Source organism: Pristis pectinata, chromosome 3 (assembly GCF_009764475.1).
Source record: "Pristis pectinata isolate sPriPec2 chromosome 3, sPriPec2.1.pri, whole genome shotgun sequence".
Classification (NCBI taxonomy): Eukaryota; Metazoa; Chordata; class Chondrichthyes; order Rhinopristiformes; family Pristidae; genus Pristis; species Pristis pectinata.
In genome coordinates, this window is record NC_067407.1 from 35,798,857 (window position 1) to 35,815,898 (window position 17,042).

Below are 17,042 nucleotides of genomic sequence, written 5' to 3' on the forward strand. Positions count from 1 at the left end.
TAAAGTCCTTGGTTCCAAGTAATAAATCAATGACATACAATAATTTAACATATTTTTGTGCATTTACAATGGTAGCATTAGTGCAAAGCAAAACTGCCATACCACTTTCAGTGCACATGCAGCTTGAACTTCAGTTCAGGAACAACTTGACATCAGTGTGAGTCTCCCTGGTATTAACATCTGATTTACAAGATAGTTTAATGTTAATACAAAAGTGAAACTGACTGCACATTAACTGTTTTCACATTAAATGTTTTTTTTATTTGGAATACACAATGTAACATTTCTTCCAAATGAATCATCCAAAATTTAAGTTTATGTTTTACACAGTATAATCTTTCTCATAAAGAACAAAGACAGCAATCTAGTAACCGTAATTTCACTTGGAAAGTTGTAAAAGATTTTGAATGAACTCTGGCCATTTTCTCTAGAATGCTGTGGCAATCAGATGTTTTGCATGATAGTTCTGTATTCCCTCTGGTGATCAACAAGCTTCAGGAAAACTTTATATTTGCTGTCATAATACCTACAAAAATGTAGTAAGACGATTTTAATAATAAAATATAACCTCCTTGAAGTGATTCTAGTTGTTTTGGTCCAACTTGTTTCATTTGAGAGATTGCATATATGATTTAAATGATATTCCATTACAGAAATGTGTCTCTGTATTTGAAGATTGGGCACATTTATAGCAACCAAACAACAACACCAGACAAACTTTATTGGTCCTTAGGCTAAAACCCGTTTCCCCTGAGATTTCCTCTATGCAGCATAGATGAGCAGACACATGGGAATGATGGACAACATGCGTGCCTGCAAAAGTTTGGGCCCCAGATGTTTCCTGTGTTGTGTTTCAATGGTGGATGAAAAACTGCCTTGTCCCAGCAGTTTTTGTACTGTGTTCAGTGGCTGAGTAACTTTTACTCAAACGCTTCAGGCTATTGGCAATTTTTTTGTGAAACCAGCATAAAACCAAAACTATAAATGCACCTATTTATCCATAAAAGGCATGAAGGGTACATGAAAGTCATTTTGTGAAAAGGAGGGCAGGAAGTGAATTTGAACTGCAATCTAATAAAGGGGTTCAGATTAGGTTGCAGTCTAATAGAGAGGTTCAATTTAGCAACAAAACTCAAATGATATCTGACCACCGAATGAATCATAATATTGGATCAAAGGTCTGAAATCACTTTCTTTTTATTTATTGCAGTTATTGATTGTGCAATTTATGAGGTAGTTGGAAATTAAGAAACTTTAGAAGCTGTGTAATGAACTTTAAATTGCTACTAGAAATTACTTGAAAGATTAAATGGGTTTCTTTCCCTGATTTAATGAACTATACTGTATCATTATGTAAAAAAAGGTCTGTGTGGTTTATATGTTTGTAAAAATGATACCAGTATGTGGAGCGTTATCATCTGCCAGGACATTCAGCATTGTACTGAGGACATCTGTTTCCCATTGTAAACTGTGTACATGTCTGGAGTGCAATTAAATATGTTTGATAATCTCACTTCAAAGGATTTAGAAGTGTTGTGTTTTATACTTGCTAGATTGTAAAAGACGGAATTTGAAACAGAGCTGAAATTCCTTTGGTTTTAGGTGATTGATCAGATGAAAAGCTGTTTCACTACCTAAACTGCTATTGTGGCAGACAGACTGACTTTGCTTTGTATTGGGGAGGTTTGCTTATTTCCAAAGGAGAAGAAAATGGGCTGGAGACCCTTGATATCAGAAATCTAATCACATTGTGTTGCAAGCAAAGATCAAGGGAATTTCCAAAGAAGGGGGTGGGGGGTGGGGAGTGTGGATGAAGTCAAGGAGAAACTGATTAAATACCGATTTAGAAAAGGCAGGTAAGAAATGACTTGCATCTGTGTAACTTCATCACATATGGCAACTTCCTTCTTTTGAATATGATTTGGCTGCTCCATGTCATAGCTGAATTGACATTTGAAGAATGATTATTTTTCTGCTTCTCACTGTAGCAAGATGCCAGCCCTTGCCTGATTTGTGGCCTCTTCAATGGAAGTGGCAATGACAGCATTGACAGCAACTGGATACCACCAGATAAACAAAATTGCTGTATTGTCACCTTTGTTATAGAGTCAATGTAGCATAGAGGGAGACCATTTGGCTGATTGAGTTCATGCCAACTCTTGGTAGAGCAATTGAATCAATCCCAGTATGCGACATGAAGTTTAAGCAATTATGGAAATAACATGTGAGAGGCAAATTTAACAGAGGATAAGAAGTCAGAGAGATCCTCACAGTAAAAGTAATGGGATTTTCCAAGCTAATGTAAAAAGCGAATTGGGAAAGATCTTCATATGTGCAACCATCTATATCAGATCAGTAGAAAAGTCTTAATGACCACAAACTTTGATTTTTTTTTTGGCAAAAGAGGGGGCTGATTATTTTATTTGGGTGTTTTAAGTAATGTTGAAATGTAATGCCCTTAACAGGGCATCGTAAAAGATTTCAAGGACAATAACCTTTTTCAAGAGTGTAACATGTTATTACGTGCAGAAATAGAAACAGTAGAATGACCCCTCTGTTCTTGTGTGCCCCAGAATATCTTAACAAATTGCATCGTAAAGCTCGGCAAGTTTTACAAGACATTGTTTGATACCCATGGCTTTTCCATAATACAGAGCACTACTCTAACAAGTGTATGTACCATGTGTTACTACATTCATGAGGTTTTGTATTGTTAGAGCATTATTAATAACGTCATTTTCCACCACCAAGCCTGCATTTGCCAAACCATTATTTGATCATATAAACAGATTAACACGGATCACATGCCAGGGGCCAAGCAATAAACTTCTTATATGTATTGTTAATATATATTTATTATCAACTGATCATTAATACCAGAAGCAGTACAAGATAGACCATCCACTTTGGACTTTTACTGTAAGTGGAAACACATCATGGGGTAATGTTAACCCTTTTGTACTTCCAGATTTTTGATCATGCCTTTCTTCACTGCTACTTTAACATTTCACAGTTCTTCTGGATATATATATTTGTCTCTAATTCACCTCATTATTTATTTCTTTTTGTCTTACACCATTGATTTTTTTTGTCATTTAAACATCTCTTTACAACATCAAAGCATTCTCTGTTTTCTTTTCCTGTCCCCAAGGATGAGTGTGTGTGCCAAGCAGGGTATAGGACTTTCTAGTAAAAGAAAATCAAAAACTGCAGGTGCTGGGAATCTGAAATAAAAACAGAAAATGCTGGCAACACGCAGCAGGTCAGGCAGTATTTGTGGGAAGAGAAACAGAGTTAATGCTTTAGATTGAAGTCTCTTTGTCAAAACTGGGAAAGAAAAAAACAAGTTAGTTGGTAAGCTTTAAGTTGCAGAAACGGTGGGTGAAGGGAAGGGATGGATAGGTAACAGGTTATAGCAGTGAAGGAAGCTACGGTCAATAACCTGGCAGGACAGTAGGATTAACATTGTCCCTGATATCATCAACATACCCAGTAACAAGAGGTAAGAGACAATGAGATCCAGGGCAATTTGGCTAACTAGATCTGAATTTGGCTTGCTGATAGGAGGCAGTGATTGATGGTTGTTGTTTTTGCGATTGGAGGCCTGTGAGCCACAGCGACAAGCGCTAATAAAGTTAGGATGTAGGAATGGTGAATGGTAGGAGTCTAGGAAGTACTCAGGAACAGAGGGAGCTGGATGTACAGAACCAAGGATCCCTGAAGCAGCAGCAGAGGCGATAAGGATTGGGCAGGCACGGTAGTGTAGCGGTTAGTGTAATGCTATTACAGCGCCACTGACCCGGGTTTGATTCTGGCCTCTGTAAGGAGTTCATATATTCTCCCCATGTCTGCGTGGGTTTCCTCCGGGATCCGGTTTCCTCCCACGTTCCAAAGACGTATGGGTTAGGAAGTTGTGGGCATGCTATGTTGGTGCCGGAAGCGTGGTGACACTTGCGGGCTGCCCCCAGAACACTCTACACAGAAGATGTATTTCACTGTGTGTTTCGATGTACATATGACTAATATCAGATCAGATCAGATATCTTTATTAGTCACATGTACATCGAAACATACAGTGAAATGCACCTTTTGCATAGAGTGTTCTGGGGGCAGCCCGCAGATGTTGCTACACTTCTGGTGCCAACATAGTGTGCCCACAACTTCCTAACCTGTATGTCTTTGGAATGTGGGAGGAAACCGGAGCACCTGGAGGAAATAAAGATATCTTATCTAAGGTAGTTACGAAGGCAAACAGGATAGTTGCCTTCATTTGCTAGAGCGTAGGAAGGTTATGCTACAACTTTATAAAACATTGGTTAGGCTACAGCTGAAATACTGTGTAACTGGGTTTTTTTACCTTGAAGTGGAAAAAGCTGAGGGGGATTTCTGATTGGGAATTACAACATTATGAAAAACTGTTCCCATAGCAGAGGTGTCTACAACCAGAGAGCAAAGATTTACGCTAAGAGGTAGGAGATTTAGAGAGGATTTGAGGAATTCACCCAGAGCGTGGTTGAAATCTGGAATGCACTGCCTGAAGGGGTGGTAGAGGCAGGTACAGTCACAACATTTAAGAAGTATATAGATGAGCACATGATAAGCCATGGCATGGGGGATTACTAACCAAGTGCTAGAAAATGGGATTAGTTATATATACACACAATGGCTACACTGACACAATGGGCTGAACAGCCTGTTTCTGTGCTGTATTTCTCTATGATTCAATGGCTTTTGTGATCTGGTGAACTGATGTCTATCTTGCAGAGGCCAAATGTTAGCTCAGGAGTACCTCCTCATGCCTCCCTCTGGACCATTACCTCATCACTGAACATCAAGCCATATTCCCTCAGACATTCACAGACCCTATTTTCTCAGAGAATACTCCCTCCAACAGCTTCCAGCTTTACAGTCTTTCAACCCTACACAGCCAATTTCTACCTTCTGTCCAAGATTAAAAATAAGGACTGTTTGGGCAGACCCATTGTTTCACCTGCTCTTTTCCTGCCAAACTTATTTCTTCCTATCTTGATTCATTCCATTCTTCTCCGGTCCCATCCTTTCCCATACATTTGTGATACCTCAGATGCCAACAGTTTCTAATTTCCTCATCCCAACTAGCTCACCTTTATCACAGACGTACAATCGCCCTGCACTCCATCACACACCAGGATGTTGGAGGGCACTCTGCTTCTTCCTTGAACAGAGGCCCAACCAGTTCTTCACCAACATATGCAGTTGCCAGACCGACCGCTTTCTCACATTGAACAACTTGTCCTCCAACTCCACTTACATTCACCTGACTAAAGGTGCAGCACGGGTCAATGCTACACCAATCTTTTTGTGAGATATGTGAAATTTGAAAATGTCACTACTTTTGCTGCCATTCTTCATCCTGCTCTCACCTTCACATGGTCCATCTCCGACTTTTCCCCTCCCTTTCTGGATCTCTCTGTCTCTACCTCACAGGATAGGTGAGTGATAAACATTCATTATAAGCTCAGAGGTTCCTACTATACTTACCACAGTCCCCCTGTAAGGACTCCATGCCATTCTTCTAGTTACTCTGTCTCCATTATATGAGGCTTTCCACATAAGTGCCTCTGAGATGTCTTTCTTCTTTCTTAAGTGTGGCTATCATCTACCCTAGTGGATAGAGCCACTGATTGCCTATCAGAGGGACTACACCTCTGTTCTCACCCCCTTCTCCCCTTCTCCTAGAGCATAGATAGAGCTTTCTAGGTCATTACTTTCCATCCTTCACTATTTCCACTGCCTTCAATGAGATCAGACCATAAGGACAGTTTCCTCTCCCCTCCATCACCACATCACCACACAACCCTGGCCTCACCCGATAAGAGATATTTCCTTTGCCCTATCTATCCCTCTCCCTTAAAAATATCGTGTGCTCCTTCTTTCCGAGTTCTCATAAAGGGCCTTCAATCTGAAGTCTTAATTCTGCTTCTCTTTCCACAATGCTGCCTGACCTGCTGAGTGTTTGCAGTAATTTCTGTTTTTATTTTGGCCCTCCCAATAATGTACATCCAATGTGTATAATGTGCATGTTTAATGTGTCCCTCTGGTTTATGTGTTACCCTTCCTGTTTCCTTTTACCTGGCGCTGAACCTGCTTTTAAGGAGTTCTGCCACCTCTGTAATGAAACCGATGACTGTCCCTGTAGAGGGCAGCATGTGTCAGGCATTGGCAAACAGATAGGGCTACTTGTCGTCTTGACTGGGAAATATTCATGAAGGGTAGTAAAATGAAAAATAACTCAAACTATGAAGATTTTAAGATTAATTACCTCTTTTGCTCCAGGTCTGGATAAATTATTTTTCCAATCTTTCCCATTCTTTCCATAGCTTCCTGTTGAATACAGTGAAAAAAGTTTCCTATTATACAGAGACACAAGATCTGGAGCAAAAAACTGCCAGAGGGACTCGGTGGGTTAGACACCATCTATGGAGCCAAAGGGATGGTCGATATTTTAGGCTGAGATCCTGATGTGGGGTGTCAACCCGACACATCGACTATCCCTCTGTCTCCATAGATGCTGCTTGACCCACCGAGTTCCTCCAGCAGTCTGTTTTTTCCCCATTATACAGTCTACTAAGTTATTCCATTTAATATAAATGTCATGCTAATTATAATGATACATTTTTGATCAAAGACCTGGAAAAGAAAGAACACAATAATTCTGTAGTGCATGGTGTATCATAGGACCACTTGGCCTACTAAGCCACTTCGCTAAATCTTGTAAGATTTGCCCTTCAAACTGAGGCCCAGAATAAAAATCACCAGCGTTTCACAGAAGTAAATTAATGTGGACCTTAAAAACAGAAAATGTTAGAAATAATCAGCACGTTAGGCAGAAAATCAGGTAACACTTCAGGTCTGGGATCCTTCTTCTGACGTAGGAGAAAGGTAAAACTAGTTAGTTTAGGTTGCAGAGAAGATGTAGGGTGGTGGGGAGAATGGGTGAACCAGAAGGAATATCTCTAATGGGATGAGAGTGGATGTGCTGTGGCAGTTAAGAGGCAGTTACGATCAGATTAAGCTTCTTTATCTGTGTAATGTGTTGCTAATGGTAAGCCTGCTGGACATATACAGCAGGGCGGCCTATAGAAAATAAAAGAAAAAAAGAAAAATTGAGCCATAATGGTGGCATGCAGCAGTGGCCAGTTCTGATACAAACAGAAAGAGTGAGTTGATGAAAAGCTGATAAAAACAATATCAAGTCCTGTCCAGACGGACGATGAAGTGTTGTTCTTCAAGCTTGTGTTGGTACTTGTTGTAACAGTGCAGAAGGTTCAGAGTGGGAGTGGGCTGATGAATTAAAGTGGCGGGCAACTGGAAGCTCAGGGTCATTCCAGCTGCCCGAGTGCAGATGCTCCACAGTAAGCACCCAATGCAGTACACTAGATTGGAAGAAGCACAAGTGAATCGCTGCTTCACCTGGAAAGACAGTTGGGTCCTTGGATTGTTAGAGGGGAAGAGGCAAGATGGCAGGTGTAGCATCTCCTATATTTGCAAGGGGAAGTGTCATAAGATGGGAATGGTAAGTGGGGACAGAAGAGAGGACCAGGGAATCATGAAGAGAGCGATCCCTTCAAAATGCTGAAAGTGGAGGGGAGGGGAAGGGACTACGTGTCTGTGGTGGAATCTCGGACCTGGCAGAAAATGTGAAGAATGATCCATTGAATGTGGAGGCTGCTGAGGTGGAAGGAGAGTACCAGGGGAACTCTGTTCTTGCACTGCTCGGGAGCAGAAGGAGAGAGAGCGAGGTGTGGGAAATAGATGAGATGTGGTAAAGGGCTCTGTCCACCATGGTAGGGAGCCAGCCATGGTTCAGGGAGAAGAAAGATACTTCAGGGTGTAGAATGTCTCATTATCAGAGAAAATTTGACAGAGACAGAGGAACTGGGAGATTGAAATGGAGTATTTACAGGAGGCAGGGTGGGAGGAAGTATAATCCAGGAGTCTGTGGACTTGTTGTGGATGTTGGTGACAAGCCTATCTATCCCCTGAGCTGCAAATAGAGATACCCAGAAAGGAAAGGGAAGAACCAGAGATAAATGATGTGAAGGTGAGAATAAATGGCAGCAAAAGTAATGACATTTTCAAGTTCTACATGAGTCAGGAAACTGCACCAATAGAGTCCATGTACTGGAAAAAGAATAGGGCCTGAGTAGGACTGAAGCAAAGAATATTCCTCATATCCCATGAAAAGACTGGCGGATGTAGCTTGGGGCCACCCGAGTGCCCATAGCTATACCTTTGATCTGGGGAAAGTGAGTGGAGTTGAAGGAGAAATTGTTCAATATGAGGACAAGTTCAGCCGGGCTAATGAGTGTGTTGGTGGAGAGGAACCGGTTAGGCTTCTGTTCAAGGAAGAAGTGGAGGTTCCCTCAAACCATCCTGAGGTGGGATGGAGGGGATCTTACTGGTTTCCCATGCCTCACTGCTAGTTAAGGTTGGAGCTTGTGTTCCTGTTAACCAAACATTATCTATTAACAGGCTGAGTGTCTGTTGTGAATACAAGTGTCACTTATGGTAGCCTTGCATATCTTTTACATGCTATTTTGGTGACAGGGTGGCTTGTAGTGGTGTGTGAATTAATGTCTCTTGTGATTAAGGTGTCATTTGTCTCCTAGCAGCCGTGTCCTGTGATCAACCTGCACAGTTCCATGGTTTCTCTTACTGCAGGAGCAGCCTAGATTTGCATGTGTTCTGCCAATAATACTAGCAAGAGAAAGGATTGTATTACTGTCTTGAAAGAAGTCATCACCTTCCTTCTCAATCCAGACATCCCACCATTACTAGAGAGGCTTCAATATGGTCACGGATATGTATGTCAGGAGATTTAATGGCATCAATGACACAACTTAAGTCCTCTCAGGGTTCTCCATAGGTAAACCCAGAGGGAGCATGCCCTCATCCAGCAGCCACTGATGCCATCAGTCTAGGCATCTCTGGGAGAAACATGACTGCCATCAACATCTCTGCCGAGTGAGCATTACAACTGTTTCTGGAGTTGCTGTGCATTTTATGGAGATCCAAGGTACTGTGAAATATCTAACACTGAGCAAATGCAACAAGAAAGCTGCTCCATCCCTGCATGGATGCTTCAAGACTATTGCTTCTTAATCTGATTTCATGAGATCTGTATCATTAAACCTAACAGCTAAGGTGGAACACAGGATGGATGTCCAGTTGCCAAGATCCCACTTGTCTTTCCCTTCATGCTGTGTGTCAGTGAAAAAAAAGCAAGATATTGCAGATGCTGGAAATTTTGGAAACACTTGACAGGTCAGGCAGTATTGAATGAAAGAGAAGCAGACATAATGGGCAAGATGTTCCAGTCAGCTATTCCAGTCACCTCTGGTCTGCACCTATAAAGATTCTCCTTCGGTTTTGGATTGTCTTCTGCAGAAGAATAAAAAAAGAGTTCTAGTTGTTAAACCACCATGCGATAATTGTCAGTATGCAGCATGTAATGAGTTGTGATTGCATGTGCATGATTTTGGACTGGCTGTTGTAACCATGTGAATGGAAGTATACTTACAAATGAAGTCAAAGAAAACCAAACATGCTCTACTTTAAATAGTACAGCGTCTGGTGCTTTCATTCCTTAGGTGGTAAAATCGATTGTTGCTGAACAATGTAGCTGAGGACACTGGATTATCTGATTAAAATAGTGCAATTTGTGAAGTCTTGTTTATTGCACTACTCTTGGCCCTGATACACTTTGGACTCCTCATAAAACATTCCTTTTCCAGTACACTATAAGCCTTGATCATAAAAAGGCTCCAAGATCTTCTTTTAAGTGAAGAATACCAGACAAAAATACAAGATTACCAACCCAAAACATTACCCCTGTCTCTCACTCCACAGATGCTACCTGACCTAAGCATTCCAGCTTTTTTGTTTTCACATCTGTATATGTATTTCATAAAATATAAGGCATGTTAATGTTCGTTTAAATGCAAAATACATCTGTGTCACTTGTTTTAGAGAGATAATTTTTTACCTCTTTGTAACAAGGAAGACAAAAGATTCCAAAACTTTCTACTATTAAATACCATTGTTCACTATCTGAAGTCCTTGGCCAGAATCGTCAATCAGCTGACAAAGAAAATAATATAATGAAAAGATTGCCATAAGCATTAAGTAACTATTGTATCCATTGACATCTTATACTGTTTGATGAAATGTTTCATTAATTTATTACAAAAGTTGGATCAAAACCACTTGCCATTAACTTATATGTGTTATCTGAATTAAAATACAGTCTATTTCCTTTCTGCTAATTTAAACTAATCATTACTTCCAAGACGTTTTTTTTAATTAATGGTTTCAAGGTACACTTTTACAGCACTCTGGGGAATGGAAAGGGTAGTGGAGAATGATGACAATGTGCAATTTATTTGAGTTTGCAATTGTCCTTATGTTGTATTTAAGTCTTTTTAGGTGGTGACAGTATTAGCAGTGGCTCACTGGTCTCTCTTTCAATTATTTAGTGCCACAAATCCAGGTGAAATGCTACCTGATAAAAAAAAGTATTCCAGGAGAAGACTCAACCAAATTATTGTCTGTACTATGCTGCTGGTTTCTTCTTAAAGTAAACAATGCTTATCTAGATCTTTCATGTTGAGTAGACCTGACCAGAAAATGCTACAATTCTAAGGGAGTAATTTGCTGGGCTTACTACAAAATGTGACTGCTGCTGTTTTCCTGTTGGGCAGTAAAGGAGAAGGGGCCTGAAAAATAAAAGTCAGAAGTAATTTTGTGTGGCCAGCAGTTACAAATTCCACATTAATAATATTTCAACTGCCAGCTGGGCCCTGTGAACGGTAACTACCTGCCCCTACCTCACACCCATTTTCAACCATCTGTGAAGCTTATTGGGACAACTTTGCGACGTAAAGGACACTATATAAATGGAAGTTACTCATGTTGCAATTAATTTGAAGGGGAGTGTGTTGTAGGGAGGTGCCAAATTGGAGAATGTGTCACAGCTTCAGAAATCTCTGATGAGCGGTACAGCCAAAGTCAATATTTTGTCCTAACTTTTAAGCTTTTTACAAACCCTGTTGCCACCAGACAGTGGAGTCCTGAAGTAGTGAATGCCGAGATCAGGGAACAGTCACAGCTCTTTGTGACAGCCTGTTGTGCCTTTTATCTTTGAGCCACCATGCAGAAGCTACTTAGGGACAAGGGCAATCACCTGGATCTCAATTTACATCACACAAAAAGCAAACGTTCATACAATAGGGGAATCTGCACCACGCTATAAGGGAATGTTCACACACCAAGAGCCTTACTGCTGTCTGCAACAATATCGAGTAGTCCGTTGGTGTTCCAATGCAATGCTTCTGCTGCCATGACCACTCTACAACTAACATGCGCTACACCGTAGAAGTTTCCAGATTTGTTGCGCTCTGTTGGACCCTTCACAAGCTGGCAATAAGTTTTCCAGCAGCTGTGGAAAAGAGTTGGAGGAGCAAGACGAGCAGAAAGAGCATCAGGAAGACAAATCCTTGCATTCAACCAAGACTAAATTTGGACAATTATCAACTAGTTATTGTTGCAGTTTCCCTCAGTGCTTGCCTTCCTTTGGCTTTCTGACTGCCTCCTAAGTAACTGGATGTAGGTTGCTGACATGCAATGGAAGAAGCTGGAAATCACCTTGAAGGACAACTTCAAACAGCTCTGGGTCTAAAAGGCTCAGAATAAGACCACATCCTTTCACCATGAAAAGCAACAGTCTTGGGATAGCTGGCTAATGACACAAATTCTGTATACTAAGAGAGAAGAGCAAGTCTAGCAAACTACTGGCCTTCCTCACTTGTCCTCAGCAATCACTGTAATCTGGTGACGTTCAGCCTGCTGTAAAATTATAAAGCCTCTTTAAGCACCATGCTCAGTGGCTTCTGCTTCAATGGAAACTGAAAGATCAGCTATCAGACTCAAGAAGTGTTGAAATGACTATGACTTACATAATGGAAAGGATGGGTTCCAGGCTCAATGCAAAGCCTGGCACTAGATTTCTGGTGGACTCCCCAATTCTCTTTGGTATTCCTTGCATTGTTTTTCAGCAGCTCAATTAATGCAGCAAGTATTTACTAGGATATAACTATCAGCCTTCTTTCGTAGACTGCCCTATCGCAGTAGTCATTTGAGGAGAACAAGTGTGCGATCCCAGCCATTAGGAAGCTGGCACCTGGGCTAGCCTTTCCCTTATTCCTGGCTGCAGGAAGTCTTGCTCAATGTTTCACCAGATGCATATCCTGCCACAATGGGAACTCTTACCAGTGAGTTAGCATCTGAGGTGCAAGTGCCAGATTGAATGATGGTGTGCCATCTTCAATGCTCCCTTGTGCTGAGCTGCTGTTGGCTGGCCATGTGGGAGTGCGTGACTAGCTAAAAAGAGAAAGGCACAAGGGTAGAGGTTATGGTGAGTGATGGTGGTGGGGAGAAGCAAATGAAAAGAGCATGTCAATAATATCTGAAACTTGTGAGTCAGAAGAGACTAGTGAGAAAAGAGGCTTGTGGGATATGAGAAAGGATTAGGTTTGAACATACTGTCAACTTCAATGGCTCCTGCACAGCTATGGGCCATGGACTCTGTGATAGCTCCTCCTATAATGGGCAGCATCCTTCAGGAAGAAGAGCCATTGGGTGCAAGCTCATTCTTAGCCAACTTAATGCTGCTGGTACCAGTTGATGCCATGTTTTCCTTCAAGAGCAAGGGAAGAGGGAAGTGAGCGACTGAGTAAGGTGCACGCTATGGGTGAAAGCTGGCAAATGTGCAAGATGCAAGATATGGTGTGGGGCTTGGAGCACTGATAAGAGTGAGGTCTCAGTCTTGTTAGAGACTACTGGTGGGTGGGCGATAGAGGTGTATTGTCTGGAACACTGTGCAAGATGGCATTTGAAGGCTCACTGACAATCACATGTGAGGTTATTAAACTTCATGCAACTCTGCACACAGGTCCCTTAGGGTTGCCTCATCATATTCTCAGTTACAACATCCCCATACTGCGTTTCCTTCTGTGCCAACAGGGCTTCCTAACCTTATTCACTATGGGAATTCTCACCTCCTCTCAATCTTGTCCACCAAGACTTCTGAAGCTATCTTGGAAAATGTGGGTGCCCACTCTCACCCCTTTTTAGTCTCTCTTCCAGAAACCTAACACCTGTGGAATGACTTACCTCACCAGTTGTCACTAAAACTCATCTCTTTAAAAGATTCAGACAAGCTTTAGTCATTGCTGGCTCACCTGAGCTGGTGTTATTGGGCCCTATTGATATCTGCTAAGACAATGCACAGCACAGTTAGTGTTGACAGATTGTTGAAGTTACATTAATGAGGTTGCAGGCAAATTTTGTCTGGGTCCAATGGAAGCATTAACATCCATCGTGATCCTAGCTTCTGTTTTCAATGCCACCCAATCTAGCCTCAAATAAGTTTCATTTTTATGTACCTTTTCTGAGTACTATATATTTTTCTTGTATCTCCTGACAAGTCTCTTAAAATATTTCAAAATTATATTATTGCTGCATATTATTAAGTTCAGTTTCCTTTTGAAATTTGTTAACAAATGTACTCATACAAAACAGAATTAATAGTTGCATTAAAGTAGTGCACAAATAATTTTCTACGAACTGCGTCAGTACAATACCAGAAGTGAAATCCTTTGGCCACTGAATCACAGAGTCCTACAGAAAGAGGCCTGTCAGTCCACCATGCCCATGCCTCTCATCACCTACCAATCTATACTGTCAGATCTGGTTATTTTTGAATCCACAGGTTCTTTCAGGAGTCCAGGAATGAGTTGAAAACAACTTGGTGCTTCACAAAGTTTTATTGGAAAAGTTTAAAACAAAGGAACAGTCACAGAGCACATGGCACTGGCTTTGATGAGCCAAGACAAAGGGAACAAAAGATGAGCTCAGGCCAGGGGGGAGGAGAGCAAGAGAGAGATTAATAAAAAGTGACACCTTTTATACCTGAGATAAGAGTTGCTCTTTAGCTAACAATAGTCCAATCAGCAAACCTATTAGATACCTGTGGCCAAACCAACCAATGAAAAAAACCACATATTCACCTGACGGACGAACCAATAAGCTAGTAAGCGGCCATTCCTTGTGCAGCCACTTGAGTTGTATTAAACAATATACATGTTAAAAGACTAATTAAAACAGTCGAATCTAACAATACTAATTCCATTTACCAGCATTTAGTCCATAGCCTTCTATGCTTTGGTGATTCGAGTGCTCATATAGATACTTGTCATGTTGTGAGAGTGCCTGTCCCCATCTCCCACTTACAGTGTGTTCCAGATCCCAAACACCCTCTAGCTGAAAAATTTCTTCTTCAGATCCCCCCTAAATCTCTTACCCCTTACCCTAAACTTATGCCCTCCAGCTTTTGCAACCTCTCCTATGGGGAAAGGTTTCCTACTATCTACCCTTTGTATGCCCCTCATAATTTTCTATACTTCCTCTCCACCTTCTGCATGCCAAGGAAAACAAACCCATCCTATCCTCATAAGTTAAGCACGCCATTCCATGCCACATCCTGATGTATCTTCTCTCAAGTGCAACAACACCCTTCTTACAGTGTGGCAACCAAGGCTCACAGGAGTGAGATAGATCGGCTGGTTGAATGGTGTTGCAACAACAACCTCACACTCAACGTCAGTAAGATCAAGGAACTGATTGTGGACTTCAGGAAGGGGAAGTCGGGAGGACACGCGCCAGTCCTCATTGAGGGGTCAGCAGTGGAAAGGGTGAGCAGCTTCAAGTTCCTGGGTGTCAACATCTCAGAGGATCTATCTTGGGCCCAACACACTGATGCAATCATGAAGAAGGCATGCCATCGGCTCTACTTCATTTGGAGTTTGAGGAGATTTGGTATGTCACCAAAGGGTCTTACAAATTTCTATAGATGTACGGTGGAGAGCATTCTGACTGGTTGCATTACAGCCTGCTAAGGAGCCTCCAATGCACAGGATCGCAAGAGGCTGCAGAGGGTTATTGACTCAGCCAGCTCCATCATGGACACAGCATCTCCACCATCGAGGACATCTTCAAGAGGCTGTGCCTCAAGAAGGTGGCATCTATCATTAAGGGCCCTCACCATCTGGGACATGCCCTCTTCTCATTACTACCATCAGGGAGGAGATACAGGAGCTCGAAGACCCACACTCAATAATTCAGGAACAGCTTCTTTCCCTCCATCATCAGATTTCTGAACAGTCCATGAACCCATGAACACTACCTCATTATTCCTATTTTTGCACTTTTTTTTGTGATTTATAGATTTTACGTCTTTGCACTGTACTGCTGCCTCAAAGCAACAAATTTCACGTCATATGTCAATGATAATAAATCTGATTCTGTACATGGTACACCAGTTATGGCTGAAGCAATGTTTTATAAAATTGTAACGTAACCTCCCTGCTCTTTTTTCTAGGCCCTAGCTAATGAAGGCGTGTATCCCATATCTCTTCTTCACCATCTTATCTACCTGTGCTGCTCCCTTCAGGGATCTTTGGACTTGTATACCAAGGTCCCTCTGTTTGTCAATATTCCCTAATCACACCATTCATTGTGTACGTCCTACCGTGATTGGTCCTCCCAAAGTGCATCACCTTGCACTTATCAGGATTGAATTCTATCTGCCATTGTTACACCCATTGTACCAAACTGTTCAATATCTTCCTGTAGCCTATGAGTATCCTCTTGGTGTATCGCATAGAGCTATATCATAAAATTATAAATAAAATATTGGGAAATAAATACAGTAAGATCTGATCTTGATCAAGATATATATACATTTTCTGTTATAACAGGCTATTTTGTACTTTATGGATATGGATAATATGCCTCAGGGAGATGTTGGCCTCAATAGCTATTCCTCAGCAATGTTTAACCCATTCCTTATGAATTAGGATCAAATAGATCAAATAATTTTTATTGTTTATTTTAATAAAGAAAGTAAATTCCTAAAATTCTTAGTGATAAAAGGGTTAAAGACTGTGCAAAAACAGATTAATATGCCTCTCAATTACAAACCAATCACTGTCTGAGAGTCCCCTTTCTTTTCAGTCTAGTTTTAAATAGCTCAATATTTCATTTATAAGTTGCTGTTATTTTGAAAAGGAAAAAAAAATCTATAAAAATTTCTGATGGCATTTTGACTGACTGGCAATGATCCAAGGTTAAACTCTGGGAAGAAAATAAAACTTCAAAAATACTTAATGACAAAAAGAGAGACTGGTACAAACAGAAACCATTCATGATGACTGTGTCTTTGTTGCATAGTATTCCAAAGCAATCTTGCTATTGCCAGTGCTGGAACAAAGATGCCATTGGTTTGGAAAGATCAAAATGCCATTTTACTTCTACTTTAGCTCAAGCAATCTCAATAACTGTCTGGGGAAAATGAAAACAACGACAAAAATGATACATGCCAGTATTTAGAAGCCCATTAAACAGCATAATACACCATCCAATTTAAACAGGCTTATTCTCAAAGAATGTATTGTGGCCTGAGGTTAACCTATACAGTTCATCATAATTTGGGCTACATTCTTTGAAACAGATAAGATATGAACACTTATCTGAAGGGTTATTTATGTACTGCCATAGAACTTGAAAATATAAATTCCTCATTCTGATGCATAGGTAAAATACTTCTCTCATTCTTGAACAGAGAAAACAAAGATGGCTCTTCAAAGTCTGAAGCTCAATGGGAATAAAGGCTATCTGGCATTAGATCTGTTTTCTGGGAATCGGCTGGTGTCTGGAGAGGGACGGTGGTGTAAAAATGCCTTTGAAACCTAAGAGCTAACATTATAAATTTGTGCTTGCAGTACAGAACCTCGTCTATAGGGAATGCAAATCAGAAATCCGGGTGTCTACCCGAAGAATTTTCTGTCTTTTCATTTTACAGACATTTTAGTGGATGAAGTACCAAAAATAAAAACATAAAATTTGTTCAAATTCTCTGGAAAAAATCTTCTAAAAAGACTACA

At 40.9% G+C, this 17,042-nt stretch overlaps 1 protein-coding gene across 5 annotated transcripts in view; it reads right to left on the reverse strand.

Moving 5' to 3' along the window:
• Positions 1–238: 238 nt before the first annotated feature.
• fggy (FGGY carbohydrate kinase domain containing) overlaps positions 239–17,042 on the reverse strand; it is a 175,191-nt gene continuing 158,387 nt past the window's right edge. For all 5 annotated transcript variants that reach the window (XM_052011828.1, XM_052011823.1, XM_052011824.1 and 2 more), the window contains 2 exons: positions 6,302–6,363; positions 239–526 (listed from right to left, as the gene is read on the reverse strand). In XM_052011828.1, coding sequence (XP_051867788.1) covers positions 445–526; positions 6,302–6,363 — 144 coding nt within the window. In that variant the 3' untranslated portion in view covers positions 239–444. The remainder of the gene's footprint in view (positions 527–6,301; positions 6,364–17,042) is intronic.